At 42.3% G+C, this 14749-nt stretch overlaps 1 protein-coding gene across 1 annotated transcript; it reads right to left on the bottom strand.

The window, feature by feature from the left end:
- Positions 1 to 90: 90 nt before the first annotated feature.
- On the bottom strand, positions 91 to 4476 carry LOC116618826. The gene is made up of 2 exons (XM_032382955.2): positions 4219 to 4476; positions 91 to 2718 (listed from the first exon to the last, which is right to left on the bottom strand). Exons 1-2 carry the CDS (start codon positions 4385 to 4387, stop codon positions 1142 to 1144), a joined length of 1746 nt encoding a protein of 581 aa, XP_032238846.2. The 5' UTR covers positions 4388 to 4476; the 3' UTR covers positions 91 to 1141.
- Between the last annotated feature and the right edge of the window lie 10273 nt (positions 4477 to 14749).

Genomic DNA, 14749 nt, shown 5'->3' on the forward strand with positions numbered 1-14749 from the left:
TGCGGAGGAGGCTAGGCTTTATAGGCACAAGGAAAGAGATAAGTAAATGACTGGGTATAAACTACCAAATAAACAACTTTTGAAAGGAGCTTTCTTCATAAAAGAGGGTTTATTATTGCAAATCCGAATCGTATTTCTACGGTATCTTCTAAGTAAAACATTACTAAAGATATTATCTTTTGGTGCCTAGCTATAGGCCTAATGATATATCTTGCTAATAGTTGTATATATATAGTTCTAAGTAAAACATTACTAAAGATATCTTTTGATGTCTAGCTATAGGCCTAATGATATATCTTGCTAATATAGTTGTATATATATAGTTCTAAGTAAAACATTTCTAAAGATATTATCTTTTGATGTCTAGCTATAGGCCTAATGATATATTTATCTAATAATTGTATATACATAGTTCTAAGTAAAACCTAACTAAAGATATTATCTTTTGATGTCTAGCTATAGGCCTAATGATATATCTTGCTTATATAGTTGTTAATATTTGCGAAAAAATTTAATTGTGAGGCTTACATAATTAAATTAAGAATATCTCAAAATATTTCTACAATCATTTTCAATTCTGGCAACTATTTTGCAATATGTGCAATATTAATTCGCATTACATGCGTAAAAGTTAAAGATGAAGATAAAAAACAATATTATTTTCAATAAAAACTACAATAGAATTTAAAGTCACTTAATTTGCCAACTTTGGTTTGGCTTGGTGTCTGTATGGGCCGCGCTTGGTTAAGGCGAATTGGGAATAATTTCTACCTGGAGAGTGAGAAGGTCGGTCTGGTGTTGGTACTGGATCCACAAGACCACAGGACAAAGGAAATGTGGGCAAAAAGTACTTCACACCAAATCCCAGGTGTACAAACAGTGCAAGCATTGCTGGGAGCATCAATGCTGGCGCCGTTCGCACGGAGCTGGGAGCATCAATGCTGGCGCCGTTCGCACGGAGCTGGGAGCATCAATGCTGGCGCCGTTCGCACGGAGCTGGGAGCATTAATGCTGGCGCCGTTCGCACGGAGCTGGAAGCATTAATGTTGGCGCTGTTCGCACGGAGCTGGAAGCACTAATGCTGGCGCCGCTCGCACGGAACTTCATGATCGTTGCAACGCAACGTTGGTTGGATTCCGTTTTAGTTCAGGTTAGTGTCGTTGCGAGCGTTGTTATTATTGCCACAATCCATCTGCGAATCCCTCATCCCATCTTCTATTTCTGGTCTTTTTGTGATCGCAGGACGAGGGGGGTAAAGCTCACTGAGATCGGGGTGAGACCCCAGCAGGTCATCGACCACGCCCCACCAATCCGGGTCTGGCCAGTCGCACCCCTCCTCCCACGGTTTGGGTCGCCCGAAGATGTGCAGAATGTAGGGTTCATGAGGTAGAATCCAGTGTGCCCTCCACGGGACGACAGCATAGCGGTGGTGAATATGAGTCCAGGATACACCCTTGCGTGCGTAGAAAAGGCTGATAGCCACCTCGTCCGCGCCAGACGCTGTCCGAAGACCCTCACCGAAAACTGCTTGCTCATGAATAAATTCACAAAGAGATTTGTACTCATTCTTGTCTGGGCGGAGAAGGACCAGTCCTCCAAAAGCGAGGAAGTTATTGGTTTCCTTGGCTCTTTTAAAGACCTCTATTGGATTCATGAGTGCCCCCTGTTCTGGTGGGATCGTGATTTCTGTGTCCGGCTTCAAGTAGGGGTTATAGTAGCAAGGAGCATTCTGTGTCGGAAAGACAGACGCTGGAGCGGGTAACTCAAATAGATCATCACTGTTCACCTTGACGACCATGTCTGCGTCTATAAACATCACTCGCTCGTACTGCACCAGGTTGAGGCAGTTCCACTTGGTGAACGAGAACTCGATCCAGTCGTCGTACATCCGGGACTGCTTCTCAGACCAGAGCTTCCGACACCGATGTTGAATGTACGGCACCTCGATCACGTGATCGTACATGACGCACAGGTGTCGACGGGTAGGATGTGTGACGTCAGGTGTTACCATGCAGACGAGGTCATACTTGGTTTGCACCATTATCAGCGAGTGTGCGACGGCCAGAGCGCCCGCAGCGTACCCGTCACCAAGCATCACAAGCGTTACCCACGCGCAGCGTGACGCGGGTGAGTCCCGAGGGTTACGGGACGAGGTTGAGTCTCGAGGGTCACGGGACGAGGGTGAGTCCCGAGGGTTACGGGACGAGGGTGAGTCCCGAGGGTTACGGGACGCGGGTGAGTCCCGAGGGTTACGGGACGAGGGTGAGTCCCGGACGTTACAGGACGTGGGTGACTCCCGAAGGTTGCTGGAAGCGGGTGAGTCCCGAGGGTTACGGGACGCGGGTGAGTCCCGAGGGTTATGGGACACACGAGGCTCTCGAGGGTTACGGGACGCATGTTTGTCATGATGCGGGGTTCGAATTTTTTTATAAGTCCGTGACATAGGGGCACTCCATGTGTTTGACTTGCGAGATGCAGGTGAATTGCGAGAATCTCGAGGGTTTCGGGAAGACATATAGTTACTAGACGGATGGCTGCTTGGTATGGAAATAAATCCGGACGATGGCATCCCCCTGGTGTTGTGGGAAGCGGACTGACTCTCTCTGTTCGGAATACGGGTGCTGACCTCGGCATAAGTGAGGGTTTGTTGGCAGCATTCGACCTCCAGTAGGACCCCATTGAAATGGTGGGGTCTATTAGACATGAATGTCTTCACAGCTACAAAAAAAAAAAAAAACAAGAAAAAAAATATCCTAGAAAATAAAGAGCAGGTCCTTTTTTAGAAAAAAAAATATCATATTATAGTGATGCAACTGCAAAGCTATACAAGAATCCTATTTGTTAAAGTAGGGATCTTCCATTTAGATAAGAACCTTTTCAGGCGAGCCCCCCGAAAATGAAGGTTCTTACTGTTTTTTTTTCCTGTACTGTGACACCTCATAATGGTAGCTAGCCCATCGGATGTAGTGATCAATACTAAAGATCTCCAAATCCTTGATGTTTAATCCATAAAATATTATGATGATATCTTGTGTGAAAGCAGGCCCTTATCTAATCTCCTGGGTAGCCGTCCTGTACAGGACCAGAAATGATCCCAGGGCCCGAAACGATCCCAGGACCCGAAACGATCCCCAAAAGTACCCCAACTGATCCTCGGGCCCGAACCGATACCGAGGAGTCCCCGAAATCAACCCCAAGGAATTGCGGTAATGGACAAAGGGAAAGCAGAAGAAATACTTGCAATTCTTGAAGCATAATAAAGGGTTAACAGCGACTCGATTTCTAAACAACGTGACTTAAAAATATTAAATTTCAACACAATACTTCTATTTACATTACATTGCCTGGCGTTAAAACCATTAACAGAGTCTAAAACAAATACTCTTCTGCTTTCCCTTTGTCCATTACCGCAATTCCTTGGGGTTGATTTCGGGGACTCCTCGGTATCGTTTCGGGTCCGAGGATCAGTTGGGGTACTTTTGGGGATCATTTCGGGTCCTGGGATCATGTGGGGTCCTGTACAGTCCTTAGATCAGTCTCGAATCCCTCTCCCTTATTATTATTTTTTTTTATTCATCAAAACTTGTCATGTAATTCTAAGACTATTTGAAATTCTGAAAAATAAAACGATTTTGAACGCTTAACAGTGGTTTGCCATTGAGAGTGAAAATGCTGCCAAAATAACCTGCTCACTGTTCCGTCACCAAAGGGTTCTTGGCTCCAATAATAGGTTTTTGGATGCTTAATAAAGGTTCATTGAATAACACACTGGAAAATGTGGCCTTCCACGAGGGTGCCACCTTGTTACCCCCCCCCCCCCCTCCCTTGTAGTCTTCATCCGGGCTCTGTCACACAATGCGCTTGAGCAGCCAGTCACGAATAACGTGACGTCAAAAGTAAAGACTCAGTCAAAAGTGGAAGTATAATATGGAGTTCGCAGATAAATACATAACTTATTTCAAGTTAGAGGCATAACGTCAATTTGTTTTGATCTGATACGACTCTTTTTTAAGGTTTCAAAATAGATCTAATATTTTCCTTAGACAGTTAGAGTGTAAGCTTATATATTACTTATCGATCAAACTAAAGTCACGCTGACAATAATATGTTAATGAAAACACATTGTTTCGAATATAAAGGCTTCGAATTTTATCTACAGCCGGATCATATCATTATCACGCTTTGGTAGGTGTAAAGAGACACATCTAAGAAGCTCACCTTCTGAATTCTCAAAGGTAACGAGCGTGCAGCCATCTTGAGTCTTATCGAGTCGCTTGACCGCCCCTCCGCCGATCTCTGAATCTTGAAAATAGCTTACAATTGAATTCTCTGGTACTTCACTGGGTAATCCTTTAATCTTGATGAGAGCAGGGTCGCTTTTGGCCATTTAGCCGCGTCCATAAAAGCTAAATAGAAGTAAAGGTTCGAGTGATGCTAAAATATCGCCTGGCACCACAGGCAACCCAATTAAGAAAATAATGAACCTCAACGTTACACGTCATATAACTAACAAAACGTGTGCATGTCATGGCCAAATGACAGATATGAATTTATCTTATAACACTTAAAAGTACGTTTCAGCAAAGGAAAATACAGGACTTGTATTTATCTTTCGTATATTCGGAAGAATCTTGAAGAATCTCGTTGTAGCTTCAGCTCATTGCGTGACTGGGGGGACTCGTGCAAGGGCAGGAGGATAAGTTATTTTAGGCTAAATTTTGATCATAATAAATCGAAATCCTCTTTATCTTGGCTAAAATGTGCCTTGTTTTGCGACGCGCTCTCTGTTTATTGAGAAAACTCAAACCTCTAGAACTGCTTGCCCGTCGCTAGGTATATGTAGATTGTGCTCAGCAATTTTTGAGCAACTTTTGGCGTTTTGAACAACTTCTCGAAAGACCAGCAGCCTAGGACAACTTTTACCTTCCTTGGCAACTTTTGAGACAAAAACTGGTATAAAATTGATCCTGTTGCATTTTATTACTGGTATCCCAGTAATAATTTTGTCAAAGAAATTTTGTCAGAAAGAAAACAGCTCCCAGATGTTCCTTAACAGTCCTCAATCGTTTTACGTGTGCCTTCGAAATCTTGACTGCGGCTATATATATATCGGGGTAGGAACTTCACATATGATACCAGGCCCGTAGCCAGGGGGGTTCCAGGGGTTCGAAAGAACCACCCCACACCACTTGAAGGTCCACCCTGATGAAGGAAAATCGAGAACCACTGCAAGCAAGGACGAGCTACCTAATAGAAAATGGTCCGCTAAATGGGTAAACGAATCCAACGTTAAAAATCCTGGCTACGGGCCTGGATACGAGAAGGGTACCGAAACTCTTCATTTAACATATTTAAAGGATTGGAAAAATACATAATAAAATGTTGAAATGAAAACAAACAAACAATTAAATTAAAAGTTTTAAGCATTTATTTAGAACAAACGACTCTAGAGAGCTAGCAACTTTTTGTTCATATATAAGCAACTTTCGAGCAACTTTTGGCAATATTTTCAAGCAACTTTCCCCAAATTTACAAGCACAATCTACATCCGGGAGCAAATGTCACAAGATAAGATCCCGTGGGAATTTCGTGATTAAAGCAAGCCACTAGGCTAGTTGTGTTCAGGGGACCTCAAATAAAAAGGAAAACGATGTTGCCAAGTATGCAACCTGTCAGGTGCCGTTTAATGGGGTTTTTAAGGAATGATGTTTCTCCTCCCACATGGAAACGAGGCTCTATAATGAAAACAAGAGTATCTTTGACGTTTGTTGATCAAATCATTTCAAACTTGCAGGATATGTTGGGAATCACATATAAGACAATCTAAAAGTCATGTGACTAGCACAGTATGGAAGCGAGGCTGTCTGGATTATTTAAAAAAATATATTTTAACAATAAATAATTAATTATAGCTAAAGCTTCGTTTTAAGCACTGTTTAAGATGGAAAAGCTTGATTGGAGTACTAGTAATGCTATATTGCTGCTTTTGTAAGAAAAAGGTGCTAGGACGGGCATTTATTAATTATTTTGTCTGAAAAACCACAGGGATCCCAACTCAAAGAAATTGTGAAAAACACGGTTTTAATCACTTTTTTTGCACTTTCTTTTGAGCCACATCTTAGTAATAATGATTTAATCACAAATAGATAACATATTTTAAGTTTTCATTGCAAAATCGACTGGCGAAATATCAATATGCAATAGATGCACTAGAGGTCTGGGCACAATAAGTATGTTTTCAGTCCAACTGGTCAGCGGTAATTATCATCAAAACTGGGGTCCGCCATGTTTTCTCTATGGCATATGTAAGTCCTTAAAATATGCCCTCTTTTACTTTGATATGAAAAGCTATTTTTCAAAACAAGATCTGGACACATCACTTTGTATTATATGCCAAAAAGTAGCGGAAGAAGGCTTAATTGAGAATCCTATTTCACATGAAAAGGTACTTGATTTTCTAAGCGAGTGGAACAGTTATGAGGATTCACGATTTCCAGAAGCCTGGTTGCTTTTGGAGAAGTACACTGCTGAGCAGTTGTTGGCTGAGCATGCATCGTGGCACAGGAAGTGCTGTCAAGATGCTACGCATGTTGGTAAGATAAAGAGAGCGAAAGAAAGGTTTAACAGAGAGCAGGACGATTGTACAGTCAAGAGAAAATCGAGACCAACGCCCAAGAGGTTTACAAGATCGCAGACGGTGCCACTAGACAGGGAAACATGTTTTTTCTGCGAGCAGAGTCCTACTTACCGCGAAAACCTCCACTCTGTAAGCACAACAGAAGCAGGTCAAGCAATTCGTAAAGCTACCGAGATCAGTGGGGATGAGAAGTTAATAGTAAAGCTGTCTACAGCTATCGATACAAGCGATGCGCACGCTATTGATATCAAGTACCACAATAAATGCTATACAATGAACGTGACTAATGTACTGAGACGGAGACCAAGTACGTCTGTAGAGCAAAAAGGAACTGTCATCGCAGCGCAGATTGAGTTCTTGTACATAGCAGAGAGAAGTTTGAAAGAAGGAAATGTGACCGCTTGAACTATGCAAGGATGGTTGCCCAGACAGAACTGCAAATGCTAGAGGCTACAGACCCGGCAATATATCAAGAGTTCATGGAGGGCAATTGGATTGTCAACAAGAATCCTAATGTGTCGTTTTGTGCTTTAGGAGCGGACAATGCCCTAGAGCAAATAAACCGCTCTATGAAGGTCTCAGGAGGGCTGGTTGGAATCACATTGAATCCGACTGCACGTGCAAAGTTTTTTTCTTATTGCACCAGAGCTTGTACGTCTATCTGAAGAGGCTAAAGAGATGGCTGGAACAACATCAGCGCATGAAGGTACCCACCACCACACACTAACAGCATCTGTTCTTTCTCGAGAAAAGGGAAACATCCAGAAGTTGTTGACAACAATGGAGGCCTTCACCAATCCCTTCGATACAGATAGCACTGACCTGTTTAACCTTGTTACAAAGGTCGTTGTGCCAGCAGTAGTGAGAGCAGACCTTTTAGATATTTTTTTATGACATTGGACAAGAAATGATCCAATCGTTTGTGGAGGACCGCATCAAGTCACAAAAGATGCATGTTTGGTCGCCAATGAAAAAAAGAAATCTGAAAACATGGCGAACAGCTTCAAAGAAGGTCAAGGTTAAAATTGGTAAAGAGACTGTAGAACTGAGAGAGGACAGGAGCCTTTTTGCCCGAATGATGGTTGTGCGTAAAAGTCGACCTGAGGTGGACATCGAAGAGGCTGTTGGCACTTACGAATTTTCTGTGGTTCCTCGTGCGACGTTCGCGGCCGATGGATGGATGCTCCGCTGTCAAGCAAAGAGTGCCCTGATGCCCCTGCTAGGGAAACTACCAACGCACAACATGGAAACAACAAGTCCACCCGTGGTGGAAGAACGACAACGACTGAGAGTTGCCATTATTGATGGAATGGCCGAAGTCCAATCCTTGGATAGGCCTGAATGGATCCGAAACTGCTCACAGCTCGCAGATCACTTCAACAGTCGCTTAATGGAGAAGTACGACCATGGAAATGATGAGATCCGAGTTATCTTCGACCGATACGATCTACCGTCATCTCTAAAAGAGACAAGGGAGTGAAGTCCCTATTCACTATCGCATCACACCATCAACTCTCATCGCAAAGCTTACAATGAAGAAACTTCTTGCACATGCAGATACAAAGAAGGAGTTAGCGGAGTTATTTGCTCAGAAAACCATCAAACATGCCGCACAGAATGGGAAGAGGGTTGTCGTGTCATGGGGTTGCCAATGTAGGGGAACAGAGAATGACATGTCACACCTCAACAGCAATCATGAAGAAGCTGATAGATCATGCTGCACGCACTCGACGCCACAGCCTGTGGAGCCACTGAGATACGGATCCACTCTCCTGATACAGATGTGTTCATTCTTGCCCTTAGGAGGTATCCTGACCTTTGCGCTAACACCTTGTTGATTACTGGCAAGGGCCAGCACCACCGGCAAATCAAGCTGCAGCCAATAGTCCGCGCTCTTGGTCCCGTCAAGACTGCTGCCCTACCAGCCTTCCATGCCCCATCTGGGTCTGACAACACCGGATCCTTCGCTTCCAAGGGAAAGCCAAAATGCTGGAAAGTATTTTGTGAAGCCAGTGAGGAGGCGCTTGCCGCGATTTCTAACCTTGGGACGGGCAACTATCCAAGTGTGCAGTCACAGCTTGCAGTAGAGAAGCTTGTATGAAAGATCTTCCTGCCGCAGACGGAAATTGTGAGTGTCAAGTCACTAAGGTGGTGGCTAAAAAAAAGCAGGCAAGATCGGAACGGCTGCCCCCCACATCCCATCCATCCTGCCCATCCTTCGATCACACTACCAGCTTCTGGTATGGAACAACGACATAGTCGCTAACCCTGTGCTCCCATCACCAAGTGAATATGGCTGGAAGTGGCAAGACGCCGAGGAGATTTGGGTCCCTGTGATGACAGATCTACCACCTGCACCAGAAGCCATTATCCATCTAGTCAGGTGCGGGTGCGCAAAGGACAGGTGTATCAACCAACGCTGCAAGTGCAGAAAGTCTGGTCTGGGCTGCACAGATCTCTGCAGTTGCTGTGACGATGGGGAGGAATGTGAAAACGTTGCAAGAGATGGGGACACAGACGAGATTACGGACTCTGAAGACTGTGAAGATGGACTGTGAAGATGACCGCTCAGATATACATAGTTATTAATAAATACCCAATGTTCGGTAGCAATTATAGAAAGGCATCACTGCATGAGTAGAGGAGACTGTTCACAGGCTTGACTTGTCCATACAGATATGACAGTATCATTTTCAAAAGATAGCGTAAAAAAAAAATAACAAAAAACTGATCCTTTTGATTTCTTTGAGTTGGGCTCCCTGTGGTTTTTCAGACAAAATAATTAATAAATGCCCGTTCTAGCATCTTTTTCTTACAAAAGCAGCAATAAAGCATTACTGATACTCCAATCTAGCTTTTTCATTTTAAACAGTGCTTAAAACGAAGCTTTAGCTATAATAAAGTATCTATTGTTAATTTTTTTTTAAATAATCCAGACAGCCTCGCTACCATGCTGTGCTAGTCACGTGACTTTTAGATTGTTGTGATTCCCAACATATCCTGCAAGTTTGAAACGATTTGATTAACAAACGTCAAAGATACTCCCGTCTTCATTATAGAGCCTCGTTTCCATGCTGGAGGAGAAACATCAATCCTTAAAAAACCCATAAAAACGGCACCTGACAGGTTGCATACTTGGCAACATCATTTTTATTGTTATTAGTTAACAGGAAGTTGGGTAAGACTGGTTACAATCTGTTTGAAAGTAACTAAAAAGAACAGTTAATCAAACATATGCTCTGATGCTGAAGAGGTATCTAATGGACGCCCGGGGCGTTAATTAAATTTCGATAGTCCGAGGGGGGGGGGGGGGGGGGAGGCGTTTAATAGATAGGAGGTGTCTATTAGAAGGGGCGTTCTTTACAAACTATGAAAATATAACAAACCCAAGTGCAGTGGGGCTCTAGTCTCAGTCAGGATCACGTTAAATTGAAGCCTGCGTAGCAAGCGTTTCTTGGCATTAAGCAAGTTTAACCCAGTAGAATCCAAACTCAGATTTATTAAATTTGATTTATATTACCGAAATTTATATTTTGTTTGTCGGGAGGGAGGGTGGGTGGATGGGGGGGTGTGGGGTTAAATAGAGGGTAGCGTTTATTAAAGAAGTGCGTTCATTACATTCTTGTAAGCTTAGGGGGAGGGCCGTTCTTTAGATAGGGGGCGTTTATTAGATCATTTACGGTACTTGCAGAAATAAAAGATTCAGGATTGGTACAGGTGGGCCTTTCTGGTAACGGGACCCAGAGGTCCTTCAGCGTTAACCCTGCAAGCCTCTTGACTTTCTCGTCAGTATACAGCAAGTACGGAGTCCTTTGCCCAAGTATCAGATCAAGATTACCTAGGAGTACGGTGTAATGAGCAACTGCGCTGTGGCCCTCTCTGTGCCAAAATAACTACAAAGGCCAACAGAACACTGGGTAGGATCAGAAGAACTTTAAAACCCTGTGCCCCTGCAGTTAAGAAACGTGCGTACCTCTCCCTTGTTAGACCGATGCTTGAGTATGCGTCAACATCTTGGAGTCCCTACACTGGCACAGATGTTTTGCGGTTGGAGCAAGCTCGTTTTGTCTGCAACAATTATGACTACCGAGCAAGATCATCTGAACTGGTTAACCAGCTAAACTGGGACACATTGGAAATAAGGCGACTTTACCATCAAATAGTATTACTGTATAAATTTTATAATAATCTCGTGGCTTGTCCTCTCCCTAGCTGTGTCGTTCCGACAAATCGATCTACTCGGAGGCACTCACTTAGCTTTCAACAATTGCCCTCGAATATTCTTTCCTTTAATTATTCTTTTTTTTCCTAGAGCAATAACAGCATGGAATTTACTTCCTGATAATATTGTAAACCTAAGTAATCTGGAGTCCTTTAAAACAGCAGCTTTACCAGCCATCAGGCAACTAAAGGTGCCTTCGCATCTCCGCCGGCTGTAAACTGACTGTGCCCTCCCAGTATTAGCGTAAGCTACTTGATACTATTGTATTGGGGAGTAATTTATTAAAGTATTAAAGTCAAATTATTGAATTTAAGCAAGGCAAATACACTCTTTCTTTTTATTAGAATCTTTTTGAAAGAACGTCCAGCATGAGATTTCACAAAATTTTAAGGAAATGCCGAGGCTGACATAGCAGCCAATTATTGCTTTGTAAGTCTGATACGTTCTTCAAAGAATCAAATTGTGCTCACAATAAAAACCTTATATACTATTGCTACTGATAATTTGTGCAATTCTCCTCTAAATTATTCATTGGTATTATATTTTTATATACCTTATTTAATTTTCGCGACGTCAAAATTTCGCGATTTTGAGATGGCGAATATTTCGCGACACTTTATTTTCGCGATTTTCCTATTTTCGCAAAAACCAGATCACTTTTTTTCGCGATTTTGGGATAATAAAATCAAGCCATACAAGTGGAATTAAAATGTGCTGTAATCGACATGACGGAAAAACATGACTTAACGCTTCAAATAAGCTCATTTCACATCTAATAAGGCGGAAAATTTCTCTAAGTACTTAGTGCGTAATAGCAAACAAAATATCAAAAGCGACTTTTTTTAAATTGATGCGACTTTTTGTAAAGTGTCATTGAAATTTGAGCTTTTCGTCCCTGAGCTCATACATAGCGAAAGGATGATCAATGAAAAATTATCTTAAAAAGCAAAAATCTGGGTATGTGTTTCGGCCTCACGTTATTTGGGATAATAAAATCAAGCAAAACAAGTGGGATTAAAATGTGCTGTCATCATAAAAAGTGAAACAATTTGCAACAAAAAGATGCGTGGGCTAAATTTAGTTTCATATAAATCTATAAATACATAGATACAAACTCATAACGTACTATATGTACATTAGATGACTGAATAGACAAGGTGTTTTTCCAAAGCTTATTAAACGACCAATATTCCCCAAAGGCTTCTTGTGTACTCACTTAATTTTCGCGAATCCTATTTTTCGCGACACTTAATTTTCGCGTCACTTTATTTTCTTTTAAAATTGTGAAGTTTAAGTGACGCGAAAATTAAGTGTAATAAGGTACACTGTTATTATATTATTTTTTATTAGAACTGCCTCAACTGAAAAAAAGGTCTTCAAAAAAAGTCACCAGGGGATCCTGGATGGATTTGAGATGTTGTAAGGGCGGTAGGAACAAAATTTGTTAGGCTAAATTCTGATAATAAACCAGAAATTCTCCTTTAATCTGGCTGAAATGTGCCTTATTTGCGACGCACTCTCCGTGTTCGAGAAGAAAACCTGGTATTTCAGCCAAATTAGAGGGGGAATTCGTGGTTTATCACCATAATTGAACCTAACAAACCATGTTCCTACCGCCCTTGAGTTATTGCGCGCATTCGTGCCAGGATATCTCATTTGCTTGGTTACTGCGATTAGGTCTTTACAAGATTTATACGGACACTGATTTGTCGGGCATATTGAAGGTCAAAGCATTTACATGCATGAAGGAGTTTGTCGGGGCCCTTGCTTTGGGTTTGGTTAGAAAAAATGGACCCAACACGAAGGCAAAATCTCCTACGCGGACTAATAAAATCAGGATTACGAAACTAAAATATTTTATTGATTTCTATAAAAAAAGAATGTATCAGTGAAGCTTTGAAAACGTTTCCTGTGATCACAAAAGCTTTAGGATCAAATAGACTCTATTTATAGTCTTGTAAGATAACCTTTAAGAAAAACAATAGCGCCATTAAACAATACATCGAACACGACCACCAATCAACCAGCAATAATCATACAAAGCAACAAAAAACCAAGTCTTTAGCAAAAATTATCAAAAATAATGTATGCAACTATCACAATGATTATGAATTAGCAAGTGCAATCCTATTAGGAAATTATTCTGGTTTGGAATCGTGTGTTAATTCGAGTAGTATTGCTCTCCCTTAGAAAAGTTAGTGACGTGGAATGGCGCCGAGTTGGGTGAGGGCTTGTGCCCTGGCAGTGGTACTCCTTCAGTCTCGCTTTATTATTAACGGTGAGTTTGGCCTCCTTTGTTAGAGCTTGACTAAGGAAGCTTGACTGACCTTCACGAAAGTTATCCAGCAAAATGATTTTGGCCCTTATACGATGTCTGAATTTCACGCGATGTGGGATAGATACTTTCGTTGGTAACCTACTGTGACGATAGTTTTCTTAATACTTCTTGAAATGATACTCGCTCGTTTTTACTGTAACGTTATTGTAGCGTGTTGTTTGTCAAATCAGGATAGTCTGTTCGTTTGAAGGCGTTTCAGACATGGGATAGCAGCCCTATCTCTGACTTTTTTTTTGACAGAAATAATCGAAACACTCCGTTCCCTATTTACTCTACCGATTCGCGTTAAACCTGCGCGTTGATTCGGCGTAATCAAAACACTACGTATCTAAAATTGAAGAATGCCTCAAGTTATTCCTTACCCAAATATATCGCCCCCTACCGTCTTATTTGTTTTCGCGGAAAAGATCTACCGACCAGCTTTTTAACTTTTTAAAGCAAGCACACTTGCAAGGCGTAATTCATTTCTAAGGCAACGACAACCAAAACACTAGTATTATGACGCGTTGCAAACCAACGACGTGAAAACACCAAGTTTCGCAATCTGTTAAAGTAAAGTGTGTGGATACTGTAAGCCGGACAAAGCAGTCTTTAATTAGGAATTTGGAACTTGTTTTGGAACAAGGAAGTATTTACTTGGTTCTTCCTTTCATCAGTCGTTGATGATCAGGAAACATTAGTGCATTCTCGAAGATCCAGTACTACTCAGCCGCGAAAATCCTGCCAGGAAAATTACGCGGGGGTGATCTTTTGGAGCACTCGCAAAGTGCGCTGGATCTTCGAGCATGACGTTACTTGTTACTGTGGGTTTTTTTATAGCAGTTAAAATAGCAGTTATGCCTTTGTGGACATCCTAGAGAGAATAACGATATCCTTTGTAATGCAGAACTTGATTTTAATGTTTTTTGATAGCGTTTTAGTGGGCGGTCTGTCGTGTTGGATGTGCCGTAATGGCGCAGCCTCGTTCGATCTCTGCGATGCCAAAAAAGAAGTTGAATCTTGCACGGCCCAGCTAACGCATTGTGCAACCTTCTCCTTCATGCTCAACGGAGCCCGTTTGAACGCGAAAAGCTGTACTAACGCGAGCTACTGCTCAAGTGAGGATACCTTCTGCGCGAACTTGGGCCTTGACGGCAATGATTGCCGAGTGCAATGCTGCAATACATAACTTTGCAACTATCATATGGGATTCGCCCCGGGGTCACCTGCTAACTCAACGAGCTCATTAATGTCGGCATCACCGTCAGTGTCGACATCGGTGGTAGCATGTGATGTGGTGGTAGACTCGCTCATCCTTAACCTGGCTATATCGGACATCACCATCCTCGTGTTCCTGCCCCTGATGTATATCATACCACAAGTGGTAATGAGCTACCCTCAAGGTCCGACTGATGAATCCTGACGGGTGGTAATGTGGCGTGGGTGGGCGTTGTCCTATCCAAGTGTTCCCTGGTGGGTATCGTGCTGGAAAGATTTTATATCGTGTTCAAATCTACACGTTACCTCCCCCTTTTCCGCGTTGTTGTCCTCAAGAGAGTCATTGCACTTTTGT

Source organism: Nematostella vectensis, chromosome 13, assembly GCF_932526225.1.
Source record: "Nematostella vectensis chromosome 13, jaNemVect1.1, whole genome shotgun sequence".
Classification (NCBI taxonomy): Eukaryota; Metazoa; Cnidaria; class Anthozoa; order Actiniaria; family Edwardsiidae; genus Nematostella; species Nematostella vectensis.